This window comes from Copadichromis virginalis, linkage group LG4, assembly GCF_057382275.1.
Source record: "Copadichromis virginalis isolate Kocher_CV1m ecotype Utaka linkage group LG4, C_Virginalis_male_GT1.1, whole genome shotgun sequence".
In the NCBI taxonomy this organism is placed as follows: domain Eukaryota; kingdom Metazoa; phylum Chordata; class Actinopteri; order Cichliformes; family Cichlidae; genus Copadichromis; species Copadichromis virginalis.
This window is the reverse complement of record NC_140621.1, coordinates 13,742,944-13,764,942: the sequence shown is the minus strand read 5'-3', so window position 1 is coordinate 13,764,942 and position 21,999 is coordinate 13,742,944. Positions and strand designations below refer to the sequence as shown.

General features: G+C 40.6%; 1 protein-coding gene across 1 annotated transcript; it reads left to right on the top strand.

Annotated features, from left to right (window-relative positions):
- The first annotated feature begins 992 nt into the window (after window positions 1-992).
- Window positions 993-13,634, top strand: nptxra (neuronal pentraxin receptor a). Its single transcript, XM_085453683.1, has 5 exons — window positions 993-2,108; window positions 6,336-6,618; window positions 7,044-7,285; window positions 8,535-8,714; window positions 9,221-13,634. The coding sequence occupies exons 1-5, from the start codon at window positions 1,377-1,379 to the stop codon at window positions 9,449-9,451; spliced, it is 1,668 nt and encodes a 555-aa protein (XP_085309809.1). The 5' UTR covers window positions 993-1,376; the 3' UTR covers window positions 9,452-13,634.
- Window positions 13,635-21,999: the final 8,365 nt, after the last annotated feature.

Below are 21,999 nucleotides of genomic sequence, written 5' to 3'. Positions count from 1 at the left end.
CAAACTACTGGGTCCGACGGACCCAGAACCGTGACAGCTACTTAATGTGACTTGCTTCTATTTACATTTCTCAGTTACCTCTCTTCATATCTAAACGACTCATTAATCTTTTTTAATATTCTCGATCTAGTGAAGCCCATGAGCTTTTTTCCACAGCAGACATCTTGGATGTCATCTCCCTCACCTATCTTAAGTTTGAGCCTTTAATACCTGTGACTTTGAGCAGTCTTAAGGTAAATCCCCTTGTTACAAGTGTGAGAATGCATACTGCAACGCTCATTTTCATACCAGGGAGACAGGGATTGTTCCCACACCAGCCTATATGCTGGCTCCCATTTTCTATCTAAAGCACATGCATAAATACATTTTTTTTAATTAAGAGTGTGCATCACACGGTGTAATGAAACCTCTTATTAGTTCCGGGTCTTTATCACACACACACACACACACACACACACACACACACACACACACACACACACACACACACACACACACACACTAGGGTCATCATTTTGTCATCTCTGCTGCTGTGGCGCTGTTCCACAGGGAGCCTCCCGGGTGAATTATGGCTCTGCACACATCACATTACAGTATAGCCGGTCTGTAATGTGTTGTTGAGCTGGAAAATATAGCTGTAGCCAAAGGGCCGAAAAACTAATTTTCTCGTGTAATGGGAGGGGTTTTTTTTTATGTATGTATGCAGGACAAAGCTGGCTCAGAATTTGATGGAAGCTGAAGTGAAAATGGAAAGAACAAAATCACCTCTCCTCCAAAATTTCTTTGCATGTATTCTGCAAAATAAAATTTATCTGTGAAAACGGGGGAGAAAAGGGTCGCTCGTCCAAACCGCCCTCCCCAAAGGTTAAAGTTGTGCTGTTAAACACAGTGCAGGTGGGGGACAGGTGTGTCCTGTATTTTTATTTTTTTTTACATTTAACTTCTCCTCTCTCTCCTCCATCTCTCTCCCCCTCGTGATTCCGTCTCGGCATTAACAGGCTGGATTTTTTGCCTGAAAACCGAGGACATGCGCGCTGAACAGGAGGAGGAGGAGGTGGAACACACGATCTGCTTCTGATATTTTCTGTTGACTCCGTGATCACTCAATTATGGTGCGGAACTCTCATTTTTCCATCTCCTGTTTTTTTTTTCTCTTAAAGCGGGGATGTGAGGAGTGATTTTTGTCCCTCTCTCTCATTTATACAGACTAAACTTCAGTCATTTCACACTTTATTTAGCTTTATTTGGTGGCAAGATTCCTTTTTTATTTCTTGCAGATAAGGAGTGTTATTATTATTATTGTTATTAGATTTTTCTAATAATCGATCGCCCCCGCCGCCACCCTGAAGTTCATCGTTATTATATTGGCCGCCGGGATGGTGGCCTTCATCGGAGCGGTTATCTGCATCATCGCGGCTGTCCACACCGGATCCTCCAAGGCTGCTGCGGCTCAACAGCAACCAGCAGTCGACAACCACTCGCTGTACCCGGACGCCGCGGCGCAGACACCCGCCGCTGCGGGCTCCGTGGCCCGGCCCGGCTCCCTGGGTGCTCTCCACGGTTCTGAAACGCCCGATTCAGAAGCGCCTACCTTCAACATTGGGCTCGGCGGGCTGGACGGGGTCACCGGACTCACCGGACATGACCCGACCGTCAGTCGGCTGATCTGCACTCCGATCCCAGCCGGGGAGTGCAACCCGAAAAACTTTCAGCAACAAGCGGACGACCCGTCGTTGTACGCAGGCGAAGACTGGGGCTACCTCCGCACCACCGCGGAGGAGCTCCGGCAGAGCGTTCTGCAGCAGAAAGACCAAATCTTAACAGACCAGCGGACCATAAGGGAGCTGACGGGGAAGCTGTCCGAGTGTGAGAAGGGGCTGGACGGGAAAAGTGGTAGGAGCAGCGGCAGCAGCAGCGCGGGAAGACGTGGGAGCTCCGCGGCGCTGCGAGGAGGAAAAGGCGCGGCGCAGGAGGCGCACCTGGACCGGATCATGGTGCGGGACAGCCCGTCTGCGACCTCCGACGGTGTCCACCTGCTCACAGTGCGAGCTGTGGATGAACTGGAGCAGGCTATAACTCAGCTCAAAGACCGTATAGAGAAACTGGAGGTAGGTAGAGTGTCGAGAAAAGCACACAAACCACACTCTGCATACAAATCAAGCAGCACTTGATCGAGGTGTAATTAATCCCAGGGAGCAGTATTTAGTCACCACAGGCACCTGAGGGCACAAAGAAGAATCTCCACAGTGTAAGACTGATGGAGAGGGAGCTGTTTTAAATATTTATAACACACTCCTCCATGCTGGCCACTGTGAAGACACCTAGCTGTTTATTTCTTCTTCACTCTAGAGCTCCCTTTAGGATTTATGGATATGACCCATGAAAACAAGGGGTTTATTTTTTTCAGTGAACTATCTGCTACAGTGTTTGTGTCAGTTGTTAATAACACCTAATTTTCTCCATGTCATCACACCTGACATATGTAATGAAGCCCACATACACTGTTGCTAATTCCAGAACTGAAATGATAAAATAATGGAAAGAGTGAAGAGTGATGCGTGCAGGGAGAGCAGGAGGCAGTGAAGGAAAGAAGACAGCAGAGTGACATCAAACACGCTCTTACTTGACCAGATTCAGATGAAGGATAACCTCATTTTGGGGCTAAAGAAATGACATGAATAATTCAGGAGGTTCCTGATTGTGTTTCCCTGCAGTTCTGCTCCTCTGATGTAGTTTATGTAGGACATGCTTGTGTGGTGGGTCACTTCCTTTGTTCGGTCTGTTGTGTCTGCATTGCCACTGTCAGAGAAAACCTCTATAGGATGCATCCATGTGATCTGTCACACATAACCTTATCACCCTACACTGCTGTCAGACGACTTTCATCCCTGTTCTCACAGAACTTAAGTTGTGCCTGAGTTGAATTCCTGCTCTGTTGCTATTTTATCTCTTGTTTTTTTCTTTCGCCCACGTACTCCCCCCCCCCCCCCCCCCCCCCCCCAAACTGTTTCTTCCACCATCCAAGTCACGTACAGGTACAGCAGATTTAGATTTTTTTTTCAGACCTTGTGAACTGGTGGTCAAAGGTGGAAAGCACTGGTTAAATCCCCTGAACCTAGCTTTCTTCTTGCATGTGGTCTGCAGATGTTGTTTTGCATCATGTCTAGTCTGCTGCAGCTCCTAATACAGCCAGCTATGCCCAAATATTTGTACAGCCAGAAAAACAAAAAGGAAAAATAACTGTCATGATGTCTCCTCACGTATCAGGAGAGCAATTAATCTGAATTGAACATATCCCATCAGCATTAACACATTAGCTTCAATATATTACAGCAGAAGCACCACACAGTGCTTGAAAATTTAAATCAAAGAGCCTTCTCGTTCTGGGTATTATTGTCTGTATTATACAGTAAGCATCAGTTTTTTACTAATCATATAAAATAAGACATTTCTTCTCTTAAACTAGTGTGCCAGGAGCATGAATAAAAATATTTAATTACTGCAGAGGCTGACTTGACTTTTGCTCCAGTGCCACTGTGCGTGCTTTATTTTCACTTGTGTTTTTAGTAACGTATTTCAACCACTTCTGAATGTCCTGAAATTTGCAGGATGAGCTCTAATTTGGATGTGCTGCTGATATTTCATCTGTGACCAACATTAGGTTAAAACCTCACATGTGAAACTCGGTCTGCATTTTGCTCAAAGCACTGTTGTGCTTTTAAATACAGCCTCACAGACAAAGAAAGACACACAAAGAAATATGGCAAAAAAAACCCCCAAACAAACTCTCCTAATCATCTCTGAGATCATGCCAACAAATGTACTAGCAGTTACAGTTGGCGCTGCAGTACAGACTTATAAAGCAGAACTAATGTGAGCATCATTTTTTTTAGGGTAGCTCAGGTGGTACAGCAGGTCTTCTACTAAAGGTGGTGGGAGGGGCAGATCACCAGGGAGGCAAAGGGAGCGACTGGCACCCTGACTAGACCTCTCGCCCCATCTTTGGCCCCTCATGTAAAATCTTCTAGATCCACCAGTGGTTGGTAGTTTGATTTCTCGCTTTTCCAGCCTCTAGTCTGCAGGCCAAAGTATCCTTGGGTAAGATACTGATCCTGAAATTGTTCTCTAATGTGTGAATGTTAGATATAAAACACTTAAGCAGGAAAAAAAAAGAGTTTTTGTGAATGGGTGAATGAGACAAGTTGAATACTGTTGGCTCCTTAAGTAAAGTAGAGCTGTGCTGTAAACCAGAACCAGACCAGTTACTATTTCCCATAATATTAACAATGAATGAAGCATGACGACACATCTGTTTCAGAATCAGCGATTAAAGCTTTTTTTGTTTTAGCTTGACGATAATGACATATTGCAGCTTTCTGGAAAAAGCCTTGCTGACAGTTTTATTGCTGATTTTATCAGAAAATGCACCCAGTCCTGCAAAGTGGTGTTTTTATGGCTGGAGAGATTGCTAAAGTACATCTTAATATAATGCTGTGAGCATTTCATTGGAAATTCCATCTGTCATCTATCTTTGCTCCATCAAAAACCTTGCATATGCATTAAAGCTGCATATACATGTTCAGCGTGTTTCTCATGAGTATAGTATATTTCCCAGGCATCTCTGTATATTTAGACTGCATATACCATGTAATAATGTGCTCGGGGAACAGCCTGGACAAGCAGGTTTGAGGAAACTTGCTGAGTCTTTATTTACCTCAGTGCTTCCTTTGTGGTTTGAGTGTTCAGTGAATCACGTTAATATGGAATTGTGAGTTTCTGTTGTTTGGTGTGTGATACCTAACTGAAAAGAAAAAAAAATTCTCTTTAGACATGAGATGACTCACCATATTTAGCAACTCAATAAACTTTTTTTTGCCATTTTCTCTGGAGCAACAAGTGCTATTAAGTTTAGACTGCTTTATTCATGCTTCTGTTGTTTTAGTGGAAAGTGAAGCCTTAGGATAAATTATGGCCAATGAAGGAAAAATTTGTCAATGTTTAGCTGCGGTGAACTTAGAGATTCAATAAAGATGCTCCCTTATTCGCAAGGTGTCACCACAGCAGGCAGACTTTTTACTCTGGATGCCCTCTCTCACACAACACCAGAGGGATTTGTGTCTCCTTCTGCATTTGAACTGAGGATCTTTTGCTTGCTAGGCAAATGTGTAAACCACTATACTGTGGCGCCTCTAAAACACAGAGATCCACTATTATTAAGAATATTAAAAAAAAAAACAGTTTAGAGGAATATTATATAGAAATACATTTATTTAGAATTTTTGCCAAGAGCTGATATCATCTAACTCCCTTCTATCTGCCTGCTTCGTACTGACCTGGCTGTCTGAAGACTGAAAAAAAGCGGGCGTGCTCTGTTTGCAGGTAGGCTGAACTGAAGCAGGTGTTTGGGGAACTGGAGACCAGCTCGCAGTTAGAGTTTAGTAGGGCGTGTGGCAGACAGAGAGTGGGCAGGGAGAGGAGCTGAAAAAAGCAGAATAAACCTTGATGCAAAATGAGTCTAGTCAGCTGGAGTAAACTTACAAAGAACTGAGACAATTTGCATGTTAATGATCAAGGAACTGACCTCACAGCCCATTGTTCTTCAAATGTACATTTTATAAGCTTGGGGAAACCTGCAGTCAGCTGAGACTGAAGACGTCACTTGGATGACTAATGAAACGTTTCTCCCACAAAATGTTACGTCCAGATGAACAGAATCAACCTTTTGGGAACTGAGAAAGTTGCACTTATCCAACAAAAGGCATCTGGAAAAATTGAAGCTAAGATACTAGTGAGGATAGTGATATACAGTATATATACATATGAGTGAAGCAGGGACAAATGTCTGTTAAGATTGATATACAGTATATATACACATATATGAAATAAAAAGCCAAAGTATAAAAATAAAATGTTCTCTTCTTATTGGAGTTTGTGCCAGACTATTTTTGCCTGCATGCCAACCAAGCAAACTGTGCAACAGGATAGAAATAGACTCACACACGCTCAGAAAACATGCTTCCCAAAATGCTGATGTGTTCTTTTAAGTGGAAAAAAGGTTAAACCTATCCGCAGCATATAAAGACTCCTTATTAAATCAGTCAATCAGTTCTTTTTCCTTTTCCCCAAAACATAGTTTTAGTGTTAGAGTTCAGAGCTAGGGTATACATGAAGTTTGGATAAAGAACTTGTTGCTGCTTCTTTTCTTTTCATATAATACCCATACTGCTAGAATTACTAAACAGAATTCCATAGAGACTGTGCACTTTTATTTCATCCTTAGACTGTATAAACCACATTCTGACCAAGTTTTCTTCCACTGACTTCCTCCTCTGCAGTCAGATATTGGCCCATTTCCTCACAACCAGACAGACAGCAACACCTCCGGAGTGCCAGAGGAAGGTGGGATGTCTGGCAGCCCAGAAAGGTTGCCTGATCTTGGGCACAGAGCTGGTTCTGACAGCTTCTGGAGGATGGACGACTTAGAGGTCGAGCTGGAGAAGAAGGTACAGCTTCTCGAGAAAGAGAGAAAATCCTTGAGGCTGGAAACGGAGAAACACAATCAGGAAATCGAGCGGGGCATCAATAAACTACACCACCGAATCTCAGGGCTGGAGGAAGGTACGGCATCATTGCAAAGGGGGAAAAATGGAAGAAAAAAGCAGAACATTCGTGTTTGTGTGCAGGCGCATTTTAATGTGCCTTAATGAAAAAGAATTTTAAAATGATGAGAGAAATGACGAGTGACTGATTAATCACTCACAAAATGAATTAAGTTACTAATGATGAGAAATAATCTGGCATAAAAAATAACCCTAGAGGTTCGACTTTCTTTCGCTTTTAATCAAATCAAGCCATGGGCTTTCATTATAATGAATAAATCATGTTCAACTTGTGTAAAAGAAAAAAAAGATGAGAAAGACTATAAAATTCATACCCAGCTTAAAAAACACATCAGATGCTGTGACGAAAATGCAGTTATATAATAAAAGCTGGGAAACTGTTTGATCTGCTTAACTGGTTTCTGGTTTCTGTCACTTCCCCAGGTTTCTCAGGGCATTCTTTCCCAGAGGGATACAGATTGTCCTTCCCAACACGGACAAACTACATGTACGCTGTTGTGACGCACTCCATGCCAAAGCTGCGGGCCTTCACGATCTGCCTGTGGCTGCGCCCCGCGGAGAGAGGCATTGGGACCCCCGTGTCGTACGCTGTCCCCGAACAGCCGAATGAACTGGTGCTGCTGCAAGGCCTGCACGCTCCTGCTGAGCTGCTCATCAATGACAAGGTACTGAGAGTGTCTGACAGTGTGGGGAGTGAATACCTATTTCACAACTTCTCTGTAGTCCTCTGGATTTTCAAGGAAGCTTCTCAGCCTTTTTTCAAATGATTTTTCAGTTCAATTCAGTTTTATTTATATTGTGCCAAATCAGACAACAGTCACCCAAATGTGCTTTATCTTGTAAAGACCCTACAGTAACAGAGAAAAAACCTCAACAATCAAGGTTCAAGGTTTAAGATTCAAACAACCACCTTTGAAAAGCAGTTGGTGACAGTGGGAAGGAAAAACTCCCTTTTAACAGGAAGAAAAGGGGAAGAGCAGCCATATTCTTTGACAGCTTGGGGGTGATGGGAGGAAGACAAGGTAAAAGACACACTGTGGAAGAGAGCCATGATCTATTTGATGATTAGAACCTTAAAGGCACTCAAAGCCAGCTTCTGCTTTCTGGATGGTTCATTCTCATGTACAATGTTTGCCACTAGTGGGGTACATAAAAACCATAAAAGGGTAATGGTTTAATCCACTAGTCAGCTGGAGCCTTTCTGTGTGGAGTTTGCATGTTCTTCAGGGACTCTTCCAATCCCCGTCCAAAGACACGTTTGTTAGGTTAACCTGTGGTTCAAAAACAGCTATAGGTGTGAATGGTTGCCTCTCTGTGTGTTAGCCCTGCTACAGACTAACGATCTGCCCAGTGTGTACCCCACCTCTTGCCCTGTGACAGCTGAGAAGCTGTTAAGAATAGATGGATGGATCGATAAAAAATTATAGCCTAAATTTGAATTTCTACTGTCTATTGAGGAAGAAAAAGTGCTTTGAATTAGCATACAAATAAGCAGAACACATCAAACAAAACAGCCAATTTAGACAAGCTAAATAACCCCATTCATGTGTTTAAATGATAAACTGAGATACCACCTTGGGTTGCAGGGTAGTGTAGCGCAGTGCAGTGGCTTTAGGCACAATCCAATGAAGTCATTATGGTAATAGATGCCTGGAGAAAAAGTTGTGTGTCCTTGGAGGTAACAGAATGTCTTTGGTAAGTAAAAAGCATTATAAGAGCCATCTTTAGAACTTTAGCATCAAAAGGTGTCTAAGGGCTTTCTTATGACTTTAGAGCTGCATTTCTTTCATGCAAATGCAATCTCAGCACAAGCTGTCTGATGACCCGCCTTACCTTCAGAACTGTGGCACTCACAAAACCTCTCACAATGACATCTGCTTCATCTGGACTGCCCTTTTGTTCCCCTGCTCTTAGGTGGCTCAGTTGCCTCTGAACCTCTCCAGGGGCAGCTGGCAGCACATCTGTGTGAGCTGGACACAAAAGGGAGGAGTGTGGCAGGCCTACCAAGGGGGGAGGCTGAAGGGAGAAGGTCACGGACTAGCCGCTGGACATCACATTCGACCTGATGGAGTGCTCATTCTCGGGCAAGAGCAGGTGAATAAAATACATAATTAAGTAACTAAAGTTTTAGCTGGTTAAAAGCAGACAAGAAGCTTAGAGAAAAAGTTCGTTTGGCGAGTCCTCCTGAGTACAGCGCTGCAGTCAAAAGTTTAGCCACTGCGGCTGTGCCTCTGCTCACCTATTGGCTTCTCTGTTAGCTATAATTAAAACTAGAAAATGAAAGCATCAGTGACTTTGAGAAAGTAAGTAAATCCATGAATTATATTTTCTGCTTGCCTGCATTCAGATAGTGTGCTAAGATGTGATGCTATGAATGAGATGTGTATGTGTGATGGATACAGATCTGGTAGTTAAAAGAGCCCGCCCCACATGTCTGCTTTTGTTTCCTGGCTTGTGTTCATACTGATCACCACATCTTTTTCATTTCCCAAATTCAAATCCACGCTCTTGCCAAAGGCAACAAAAAAGCTAAAGCTGTGCTCATAGGCATTAGAAATAAAAGTACATTTATTTTAGGTATGTGTATTTTTTTTCTCCAGGATTCTCTGGGTGGAGGTTTTGACTCATCCCAAGCCTTGGTTGGAGAGTTGTCCCAGGTGGGTCTTTGGGACCGCGTCCTGACGTCCAACCAGGTGGCCAGCTTAGCCCGATGTGGCAAAATAACCCAGGGCAGTGTGATACCCTGGGCTGAGAATGGAGTTGATGTTTATGGTGGAGCAACCAAAGACCCCGGGGAGCCTTGCAGTAAACACAGCAGGAGTTCTCAGTGAACTACAGGGGAGGGTTTTGAAGGGAAAGATTCCACATCTCCAGTATTACCACTAACAAGGGACGTTCTAAACAGTAAAAAACTTCTAAAACTGTGTGGCATTGGATAACAGTTGTTTAACATGGAAAAAGAAACTAATGGCATACATTTATATGAAGTGAGAAGGGGCTGAGACACCTAACAGTCCAACAGATGCTCTTATCATCTGGAAGGTTGTGCAATACTAGATAAATACAAATGTAGTATACAAACAGATTGTATTTTTAAAGTACATATAGTCCATTTCTTAAATTAGAATATAAAATGAAAATTACAGTGTAGATTTGCTCACTTAAAAACAGCAGCTAATAGCTATTGTTAGCAGTAACAGTAGCTAATAGCTAATTAGAACTTGTATAACTACTTAGCTAAAATGCTACACTGCCATCTTTAAATAAATAAATGATTCCTCATTTTACAAAACATACTTTCTTGTTGGGAGTTTTGAGTAGAGGTATTTGAATGTTGTAAAGCAGCCAGCTAACTTAGCGTACCAAACAATTTCTTTACTTAGACATGAAAGTCCTCAATCACTTGTGTTCAGTTCAGTTGAATTTCGTAGATCCCGAAGGCTGCAGAATTAAATGAATTACCACCGAAATGCATTTTAGTGCCAATACATTCAATACTGACAGTTTTTAGTTTTACATATACTTTAGAAGTGCTTACGGCTAATAGCTGATGAGTATTATTTAAAACGGAGTTATCAAGTTCTAATAGCTTCTGTGGATTTCAGTGTTTCTGTAAAATACCTGTAGTGGGTTGTTGAGGTAGAGAAAGTTGTCATCATTTGGAAGTTCAGGGCAATCCAAGCTTCTTAAGTTTTATTGGGAAAAATAACAAACTCCAAAAAGTTCTGTTAGTGTGTATATGGCACAGTAAATGTGTTATAAGAACACACAGAGTGAATGGGTGTATTGTAAAGTTTAATGAAAGTAGAATTGTGCTATATAAATGCAGACCTCATTAACAAGAAAAAAAGGAATTACATCTGATGTGACAAGATTTGCAAGAAACTTCTGATGATTATCCAGCATTGTGAAAGGTCTTGATTTCGCTGTAAGACAACTATGTATTTACTCCATAGATTTTGTACAAAATACAATATGAATGAGTTTAATGGCAGATACTGTAACTTTTGAAGAATGGCAGATGATGTATTTCGAACACTTTTGCTAAGTTAGCCAGCTGCTGCAGTAGTGTTAATTATATACATTGTGTGAGACTGGCAATCGCCTTTTATCAAAGTCTTAACAAGAAAGCAAATAAAGAAAATTCCAACCTGTGGAACTTTTACTTAAATCAGCTAAAAATAGTGGCTATGATGTCATTTAGCAGTCAGAACTGTGCAAAAATTGAATTTTTCAATAGCACTTTATAATATGGCCTGTTACTAACAGTTTAATTCTCTACCATAAAATACCATAAAATGCCATTTTATGGTATTTTATCTAAAATTATAATGTAATTTTTTAAACCTATAAATACTTAGATTCACTAAAAAGAGTGGTTATAATCCAATGCTTGTTTTCTTAAGGGTTTTTTTTAATAAGTAGGAATATGTACATCTATTACCAAAAATTCATCATGCGCACCAAAAAACTGACATGTATTTACAATTTAAGGTTGGAAGGTTAAACCACTCTATAATATGGGCTGCATCCATAAATGTACTGCATACTAACAAAATAAACTAAAGCAATATCATTTGTGTTTGTACCGAAACATATGGAACTTTCCACCCACCTAAATTACGTACTTTATTCCTTACTTTATTACTTTATTCTTTTTTCTAAAAACTTCACCCCCTTATTGTCATTTGAAATGGAATACTGTTAGTCGTAGGCTGTATTATAAAGTGCTACTTTATAAGCAACTTTTCCATTTATTCATTTATTTTTAAGCTGCCACATTGTATGAAAAATAATGAGTTGATCTCAGTCTCAGAGATCTGACCTCTACTATGAAAGCGAGAGGTTGTGTCAAGCCAGCAGAAACCCAGCAGGGTTGGGCAGAAGTTAATTAAGGGCTGTGACTGCTTTAGAGTTTAAAGTCAAGGTAAGGTGATGAAAAATGCTGGAGAAAGTGGTAGGAATATTAAGCAGTAGGTGGCAGCCAGGAGTAGATGATGAAAGAGAATGAAAAGAGAAAGTGGGGATAGAGATGGATCGGATACTTGTTATAAGTGATGCTACATTGTTTTCACCCCTGCATGATGTATTCATATGCTTTTATTGTCTTGCCACTGCAATGTGTTGCTCACCGATTTCACAGAAGAGGACAGAAGCGTTTGCATTCATGCAAAGGTGGCTGTCTGTGTGTCTGTCTTTAAAGGTCAGGGGGGTCTGTTTTAACCCCTAATTACCTGAAATTACAGAAATATTTTTCCCTAAGGAAATTCTCAGTACAAACAGAATGTTTTTAATGTCTTTAATGTTTTTACTCATTTCTTGAATACATTTTTCTCCATTTATGTAACCTGAGAAATTGAGAAATCAAGGTAAAAATACACCCAACCAATAAAATCTCAAATGATCACACTATATCTTATCTTCTTTAAATGGATAGATACATAAAGCCCTGCACATCTACATTCTTAGATACTCTTTGATTTTAAACATGCAGCCACTCAGTAACACGGGTGATCTGATATCTCTGTGTTGGTGTTCTTCCTGCATCATCATAATAACGTTGATCCAGTGATGTTGTCTGAGCATTCAGTTAGCAATCGAAATTTAAAGAAGTAAAGTTACTTTCTTTCCAAGCTCTTTAACTAATGGCATACATTTGTATGAAGTAAGAAGGGGCTTTATGGTTCCTTCAGAAACGCTTAACGGTCCAGCAGATGCTCTTAACATCTAGAGAGTTGTGCAACATAAGATAAAGATAAATGTAGTTTGCAAACAGATTCTATTTTTAAGGTACATATAGTACAATTTCAAAATGAACATATAAAATTAAAATTATTATACTGCTTATGTAATGTTAGCGGTTAGCTATCCGAAACGCTTATGATTAGCTAGCTTAAAAGCTATACTCTTACCTTTAAATGAAGGATCCTACATTAACACGGATGATGTCTCCGCGTTGGTGTTTTCCCTGCGTCGTCACAATAACATCGGTCCAGGATCAGCAGACCAGTGACATTGTCTGAGGTCACTGTTAGCATTAGCCAAGAAGTTAGCTAATGCTTCTAAAAATTATCACAAAAACTCAACATGAGCAACCTTTAGAAAATAGCAAACCTAACTTGATGATATATTTATAATACTTTATGACTTAATAAATTAAAAAAACATAAAACGAAATGCCCCTCGTTAAACAAAACTTTCTTTTCACCATATTGCAAAGCTATGACATCATAACATCCTGATGGGTCAGCTGCAATGTTGATTTTGGACCAAAGCTAACAACACGGGGATATGAGATACAGTTAGTAACTATTTCAGCTGTAATACATTCCATGCATGAGTTGTACTGTTGTTTGTAATATGCCTTAGTGAGTTTCATAAAAATCCACCTCTAACCATTATTCTCGACTGGTTTATGAGACATGCTGTTGAATGCAACATTTCTCTCACACTAGCTCTCCCTAGCATAAAAAAAAGATCCTTAGTGGAAAGTGCCTGCCAGGGTGTTTGTACCCATGTAAACAAATCATCAAATGAATTGTCCTGATGTAAAATTCTCATCGCAAGATATTTTGAGATAATTAAGCATTTGCATTTCTGTGAATTCCCCGGGGCTTTTTTGAAGACGTAAGAGGTTTGAGTAAACATTTGAAAACGCCGTCACTAATTGAAACGTCTGCACAGTGCCGCCAAACTGGTGCTAAATCAGGTCAGAATCATCTTGCTGTGGCTAATAGTGTCTTTGATGATGCCTCTCAGTCTGCAGTGGCGATATTATATGTCATGCTTGGTGTCTGTTCAGCTCCCGCCTGAGCTTTGTTTGGGCTTTTTGATAGTAGTGTGGAGTTATATTGTTTACAGCTACTGGAACTGATTCTTTTCCATTGTATGCATTGGTATCTGTCTGATTTAATGTTGTTGAAATACTGTATGTCCATGTCTTGTGTGGTGTTGTATTGTTCTGCACATGTGCCCTGTACAAAACTCAAATCTTTATTAAAGTAATAATTTTCAGATGCAGTTAATGTCATCATTTCATATCAAACATTTTCTACAAAAGTGTAGTAGTTAATGTCTATTGAAACTATGAGAAATATGAAGATTTTGTTCACAGACACACACACAAGCCCACAAACACACCTGGACCTGGAAAGCAGCAGAAATAAAACCTGCTGGGAGAGCAGACTATTCTATAGTAAGACAGGTTGGCAGAATGCAGAAGAAAAATCACAGTTTCTCCAGCCATAAAGAAGGAAAAAGAAGGAAAAAGAATCATCCTTCTTTGCTTGCGAGGTTAATTAATGCATAAAAAAGCCTTATAAGCAAATTAAAGGAGAGAGTTCAAGGAGAAAAAAAACCCCCCGGAGTCTTTTGTCTCAAGTGCAGCAAGAGTATGTAGCTAGATGAGTAAACTGAGGAACTGCGAGACTCAGTGAGTCATTTGTTTTTGTAGTATTAAAATGAAAAGATTATATTTCTGTAGGAAAAAGACATAAAGGGTTTATGACCTCATTACAATGAAACACCAACAACAGCAGTGCCTGAACATGAAAGTGTTTTGTATCTGTAAGAAGAAAAAACAAAACAAAACATCTACCACATTGGCTCCTACGGTGCCGCTTTAACCAATGCTGTTAGAGCACTCTCAGTGTTACGTCGCGAAAATACCCCAGTGCTGTGATGTCACTGAATATATTTGCTAAGTACTATATTGATTTTTAATGTACTTGTATTTTATGCTGGTTTCTAGTCTAGTGCTGACCAAAAGTAATAAATCTAACAAGAACAAGAGAACTCAAAGAGCACATCTCCCCCTGAAGGGCAACCTGCTGATGTCAGCCTGCTTTTCTTACAGTGCGATAGTGTCAGGCTATTATGACGTCACTGTGACATCGCAGGTCGCCGTATTGAAAAAATAAACTGTGTTGTACAGCTATCTTCATGCTCTGTCATATGATATATTACTCAATATGGTTTCTTGAAATTTTGTTTGAAGGTCAATTTGGGCACTAACAGTGAAGGTCAAGGTCAAATGCTCATTGTTAAGTTTGATGATGAAAGAATTGTGGGTAAGATGATGTTTTACTGTTTTTGGTGTGACCTCGACCTGATTTTCACCAAAATTAAATCAGCTGGAGTTGTTTTTGGTATCTATCATCACACAAAATGTTAAATATATCTTGAAAAATGTGGACGATCGACTGCTAACAAACAGGCAGAGACAGATAAACAGACAGAACTGATTAAATCCTCTCTCACTTCAGGAGGAGAATAACAGCAGTCATTGTTCCCTCAGCTGCTAGACTGCAGAAGCTACTAGATAATCATTAAAATAGAATCAATTTATTAAACTTTTAAAAACTGAAGGCAGTGTGGCTTTGCCTTACACCTCTGTTCTTTCTTCCTAACACTGAGCAACTCATTCAACTGGAAAAATCTTTGATTTGAAGTGTATAGTCTTAACAGCATTGAGATCATTTTAATGCAGAATTATGTTTATTTAGTAAATTATGGTCCGAAAAATAAAACAAAATGCTACTTTGTTAAAATGCTGGGTTGTCACATTTGTGAGATGAGGCTGTCACTCTGAAGTAGTCATTTTAACCAAGGAGTTTGTAGTCACTAATACTAAACATACAGTTAGTTTTTCTTTTTCAGTATCTCTAACAGAAAAAATGACTTTTGTGTTCATAAATAAATCTTGACTGTACATGTTTTATCATCTGAAAAAGGGTCTCTTTCAAAGAAGCAAAAACATGAAAGAAAGAAACTTTACAAATGACATCTAGATGAAACGTGCTCCTCTTCCTCCTCACCTCAAGCCTCATCTCCTGAACTGAAGTCAGGGCTCTAAGACCGAGTGAGTGTTCAAAAGGTGAATGAATGAATGCGATTCCAACCTGACGATCCACAGAAGGAGGTGAACAGGAGGACAGGCCGGTGAGCACGGTGAATATTCAGATTCCAGAGATGAAACAGTGGAGTTGTTTGGAGATTCTTGCCAAGAGACCAGCCCGTAGATATTGACAGCAGCCGAGCAGCGATGGCGCAGTGAGGAGAACTGTAGACACAGGAAAACGTGGCAAGTACAACAATCTGAAGTGAAGACACAAGGTGAAGGAACGATGGTTGCTCATCTCAGTGTCGCTGTCATCAGACAGAAGTGAGCATCACTGACTCACCAACCCATATCAGACTCCTTTCACAAAGCTCTACAGCCTCCTCCAGAGTAAATACACTTGGAAGCTTCACACCTGACGTATTGACAGCTGAGGTAAACAGTGCACTGACAAGCCGACCCAGATAGCAAAAGACACCAAGTGGATCTGGTCCGTAGTCAGCGTGATCTCTGGGAACACTGACTGCAGATGAACAGAGTTTTTAAATTATTTGATTGACATAAATACATTTTGTGAGCTTTAATTAGACACAAACCCTTTAGACTTCAGTCTAAACTGATATGAAAGCAGTTTATTCTCATGTAACGTTAAGCAAGAAAGCAGGTAAAATGTCAAGAAAATAAACACTGTGAACTTTCCCCAATAAAGTATTAATTCCAATGCAGCTCTCTTTTGCTGGATTGGATAAAACCCCACCTGTGTGCATCTTACTGTAGGTGTGATGTAACTGTGCAATCCCAATGCCGATTTTTCTGTGTATTAGAATAGAATTTATATCTCACTCACTGTTCGCTCTTCCTCTGCTCTGCCATCCTCCACTCTCACCCTCCACTCATCTTCTCACTCCTCCTCCCCTGCTCTCACGTTGCAATTCTTTTACACTCCCTTCTTCTCTCCTTGTTTACTGTGACATGCTTTTTGCCCAAACCCCACATTCCCCGTGTCCCATTTGTCAGCCACTGCCTAAGCCAAGTCACCCTCAAGTTTACTGTAAAAAACACACCCTCCAAAAAAACAGAGAGAGGGAGAGAGGAGCCTACACAGCATGAAGGCTCAAGTTTTCAAGATTGCTGTCAGAAAGCTGTCACTTTTACAGACTTGTTTGCAAACAATGAGGGAGGCATGTGTACAAGATTTGTAAAAACACAGCCATGAGAAGGGATTTAACAAAAAGTAACTCTATGTATGCTTCTTTGCCTCGAGGCATAAGTCATGGTATGACATTTCTGAGTCTTTCACGGGCCTGCTTGTACCACCACTGTGACGGTTTGACAATCTGTCAAGAGACTACTAATAAAAATGCAGCAATCATACCTGTAGGTGCAGGTAGTTTACGGCACTGAGAGGTACAGCGAAAAACCTGTAATCCCTAATTAGCACGACACAGATGAGCGCCGCTTTTTAACACAATCCTCCTTTTCAGCGGTGGACTTACATTTAAACTCGAGCAGAGGTTCTCCAGCTTGTACCTGGCAGTCACAGTCAGCTGTCTGATGTCGCACAGTTAGATCTTAACTAAGTCAAAGCCCCTCTAACCGTGTTACTGTGTGGCTGCTGTGTACGAGGAGCTGCTTATACTCAGTACTGGGCTGGAACATCATTTTAACACTGATGGTATCCATCAGTAGCCACTGACACAGTCAGAATATTCCCAACACAAACCACTTTAATCCTGTCATGTTTATATTCAATTAAATATTACTCAAAAGATAAAGTAAAAACTCTTAGCGTTGTTGAAATCTCCCAATTCTTTGAATCTTTGGGCTGAAGGAGGGACAATACTCGGTGTATTTATGCTCAGGCACATGTCTCAAAATGGTGACGGGTTGCTCAGCTTTTTATAGTCTCTAGTGGCCCCCAGCTAGTCGTAAAAGCCAAAACATCACATTCTTTCTCTGTTACAGCGCCTAAGTTATGACCTCGGCAGTTGTCTCTCTGCTTTCTGTAAGGTGGGGGTGTGGAATGTAGTCTATCTATCTCCCCTGTCTTTAGACACAGAGTCTCCTGCTTACAACCTTCTCTTCATGATTCAACAATTAAGCATGTCAAGAAAACAGTGTAACACATTCCCAGCAGATCAAGGATACAGAGTGATGCACATTTATCTAATGAACTAATATGTGAATATGTTCTTTTAACTCAAAAGTATAACGAGAACTAAACTACATACAGCTCACACACTCTATATTAAAGGGTATAATATGATCTACAGCAGTATTCTAATTCAACTACTTTGATTACATATATAAGGTAACATATAATAACAGAATAATATCACAATTCCCCCTTTGATCTCTTTTCTTCAAAGAGATCACTTATAACATACACTCCAGCATTGCAAGGTCCAGGTCTTCTTGATCCTGAGGCCCTCTGTCCCCCTTTAACGGGTGGACCATCTGTGGGATGACCTCTGTGTTCACGCAGTTCAGATGCAAGCAAAGTTAGATTTACAACCATAACAGCAGTTACAGATGACTCTCCCATCACTCCCCAATTCTTCCACAGCTTTATTTTGGTGCTCCAGTTTTCCACCCCCTTTTTAATGCCCCCTTATACCTTTCAAATGTACTTAGACTAGAACCTCTGTCTAAGGAGCTTTTAACCTTTATTTTTATTGCTGCAGCTACCAGTGTCTTCCAGTTGGGTGATTCTCAGCTTCTTTCTTCGACCTCCGGGGTTCGACCACCCTTTAGTCATTGCACAGTTCTGGGGATTATTCTGCCCCGATTTCAAACAAGGATCTGTGTGTTTTGGGGTCACCGCCGTGTCCCCCTTTTTGCCAAGAGTCTCTCGAACCTCGTTGGTCTGGTGTTCCTGGTTTTCGCCAACCCCTTCATGGTTATTGCTGTGTTTGTGGGATCCATGTTCTCCAGGAGCCCAAACGCCATGACACTTGACCCCAGTTGCTGTCTCGGCAGTCCCTACATCTGTCTCTGCTGTGAAGGGTCCTCACCTCTCCGGGTCCCCGTCTGGTGTCTGTTCCTTTCTCTGCAAGAGACAGAAAACCAAAACACCTCTCTCCCTAGCCTTGATAATCTAATATTGTTATCCATTGTTGTTCTAATGATTCAAATTTGGTTTAAAATATTATGTTCAGGACTTATTCTAATCATAATCTATGTGTGTGTAAAAGAAATCAAAAATTAATGAATCCTCTCTAAGTTTAACCCATTATATGCTTAAGTTTTACCATACCTAAATTATTAAACACAGAAATAACGTCATCAGATGTTCATAAAACCATTGTTTGATATTTGGACTCAACTCCCCCTTTTTGACACACTCCCCTGTGTCAATTCATTGGAGCTAGACAATTAAAAGAGAAGGTTAGTGACATCATAGCTCAGAAAGTATCAGAAATTCTTCTCTCGAGTACCGTTGCTCCAGCCTTGTCATCTCAGAGGATCTTCAATCCCGAAAATTTCCCTTCTCCTCATGTAATAAAGTCTGTCATCCTTGCATGCCCTGGTAACTGGTCCATCCAGAGCCATATGATCTCAAATATACATACAACAAGCCAAACCACACCCTGGTCACACCAACCCTTTTCTGCCCTGAAGATGTCCAACGCCATCTTAGTCTGGACCAGGGTTGTAATAGTTTTGCAATTTTCATCAGTTTTAATCAGTTTTTACCAATTGTTTGCTAGTTTAGTTTAGTTTTTATTTTCTGAAAATCCTTAGTTTCAATTTAGTTTTATTTGTGTCTGCAATAATTAAGTGTAGCAAAATCCCAGTCCCATCATATCAGTCATGCTCTTGTGCTTATCCTTGGGTATTGTGACTATTAACTCTTGCAGCACCGGGTGCTCCCAATTTTGGTTCAAGTGAATTTACAAGCTTTGTGAAGGGAATTGACTCCTCTGCACACTGGAATAAACATAATCAACATGATCCACATTTTACTGCGTGTTATTTCACCATCTTATTGATTCAAATGCTCCATCCTTATGTGGTTTGCGACATTATGTTTATCCACTCTGTCTCTAAATGTTTGAAGAATTTTCAAGTTTGGGGTCAAATTTTAAGAATTTGACCATAAGTGAAAGTTATGGTGTCATCACCCCCTTCGGGGCTTACCTTTCCCAGTTTTGATGATATTCCTCCCTATTCTTTGCAAATACCCCCTGTTGGTGGCGAGAAACTGTTGGTGTGGTCAAGTGGGTGCTATAGAAACAACAGCTCAGGACAGAACAGTTATCAGTCATGTACTTCATACAAATTTTGCATATGTTTTATTTCATATTGATCCTCTGAGTGTAATGGTACATTTTAATCTGAATTTATCCAAACCAAACACAATATTTTTCTTTATTTACTTTGCTCTTGTTCTTTTTCAGTACCACATCCTATCAAATGTCCCTGTCAATTATATTCTACATTTAATAACTTACTATTTCAAATGAGAACCTAAATCACGTGGACCAATGTTTGTTATTGCATATCTCTATTCTGAATGTGGCCAGTCATTCATAGGTATTGTTAAAGTTTTGACGATTTTCCTCTATAAAATTTAATTGACTTTTTTACAGTGGCCTGCTATGGTTAATAATAACATATTCCAGTCATGAGTGGTATCAAAAGTCTTCTCCACTGTAGCATTTGGCATTCCCAATAATATAACATGATACCTTACTCAAAACACAGCTAATATAGCACAGTTTTCTTAATGCAAACATCAGTAACTCAAAATCAGCAACCACAGTGTTAAGTCTGCAGTTCATACTTATGTGAAGCTAGAGTCTCCTCCTCCAGTCTCTCTTATCCTCCTGCTCCTGAAAAACAAAACAAAACAAAGCGAAGCATCCACCCTTCTCTTGCCGGCTGGGTGAATTGTTTATGAATTGTTTATTGGCATTTACTAATCCTAAAGTTGGTGCAGTCATTGTCTCAGTATCTAGTCAGTCAAAACTTTTAGTCGTCAGTCCATCACAGTCCATTCACATGCATACCTCCACACACATTCATACCAGATGTTGCTGATAATGGAGTCTCACGCGCAACCTATTCGAGCATCCATCACCAGCAAGATGACGTCATCATTTTAAAAGGAAAACAATTCCTTGTTGTTTTTTGGGCCGGATTGACTCGGTGCAATCCTTTTAGACTCAGAACTTCTCAGTGTTCCCTATAAGTGAATTTCTCCCAAGCCAATTACAATCATGGAGAAGCACACTTTGCAACTGTTTTTGTAAGAATATTTCATAGCGCTTTAAATCTCAATCTTTCAGGCCTGGTTTAAAGAGCTGATTGTTAAATCATAAACTCACAAAATATCAACATATCACCACCGGTGGATCACACCTCTCAGATTTTCTTATCTCAGTGCACTGTAACAAAAACGAAAACAGACATAACCAACAAAATACTACTAAAATAACACAAACTAGGGCCCGTTGCAGACATGTCCAAGCATAAAACTATCCCTCTCTCGCTTACGAGAAAGAACACAAGCCAAAGCTCACTGATAAAATCAAGCTAGCGCTAAGCAAAGCCACAAAATCACCCAGAAATTCACAGGAACGTTTTTGCTTCCTGCCGGGACAATATTGTGTGGGAATGAGAACCTCAGGTGCCGTAACACCTTTTGTTCCTCCTTGAACCAAAACTCAATCACAGAAAATGCCGTACTCCAACCTAAACTTACACTATTAATTCATCATTTTCACTCTGTGCCACTGTTCCTCATCAGGGCTGTGTGAAGCACAGCAAAGAACTCAGTCAAGGCCTTGAGCCATAAACAGACATCACGCACAGACATTGTTTTCATAACCAAACTTTTTTAGACCTTATTCCTAAAATCTACACAAATGCCCTCTGAGTGACATATAACACATTCTAAGTAATCAATGGAAATCAATGGCTCCTCATAAAAATTATGCATTGGGATGTTTGTGTGCAGCATTTTGCATATCAGCATAAGCAAAGCATTCTTCATTGCATCAGCGTGTATGTGTGTGTGCGTGTGGATCACTCTTCATTGCACAAGCGTGTGCATGTGTATGTGTGCATCACTTCTCAGTGAATCAGCATTCCAATGTGTGTGTGTGTGTGTATGTGTGTGTGTGTGTGTGTGTGTGTGTGTGTGTGTGTGTGTGTGTGTGTTCATCACTTTCCTGTTCTGGTGTTCTGGGTAAACCACTGCCTGAAGCGTGCCCTGGGGTCCTGCCCCCCTCCTTTTCAGTTTGTTTGCGACCATTGCTGCTGCTGCTGCTGCTCAAAGTTCAGTCCGTCCTGGTTCTGACCCCAATTGGGGCAGTCCTTTCTCCAGTGTCGATGTTCACCGCAGGTGAAACCTGCATCTTCTTCTGTGTTTTTTGTCCATTCTGAGGTGCCTTCTGACCTCAGTTACTCCTCCTGTCTCGGTCACGCCCTTTTTGCCGCCCGATCATCCGTGTTGGTCCATCACTGTCCTGCACAGTGTGAATGCAAAGTTATCAAGGTCAGCATTCTTTCGCTCGGCCTTACTTTTCATTCGGG

Coding starts and splice junctions, on each gene's coding strand:
- nptxra (XM_085453683.1), top strand. CDS start 1,377: ATGGTGGCCTTCATCGGAGCGGTTATCTGCATCATCGCGGCTGTCCAC. Junction 7,286..8,534: donor AGCTGCTCATCAATGACAAG/GTACTGAGAGTG, acceptor CCCTGCTCTTAG/GTGGCTCAGTTGCCTCTGAA. Junction 8,715..9,220: donor TCATTCTCGGGCAAGAGCAG/GTGAATAAAATA, acceptor TTTTTTCTCCAG/GATTCTCTGGGTGGAGGTTT.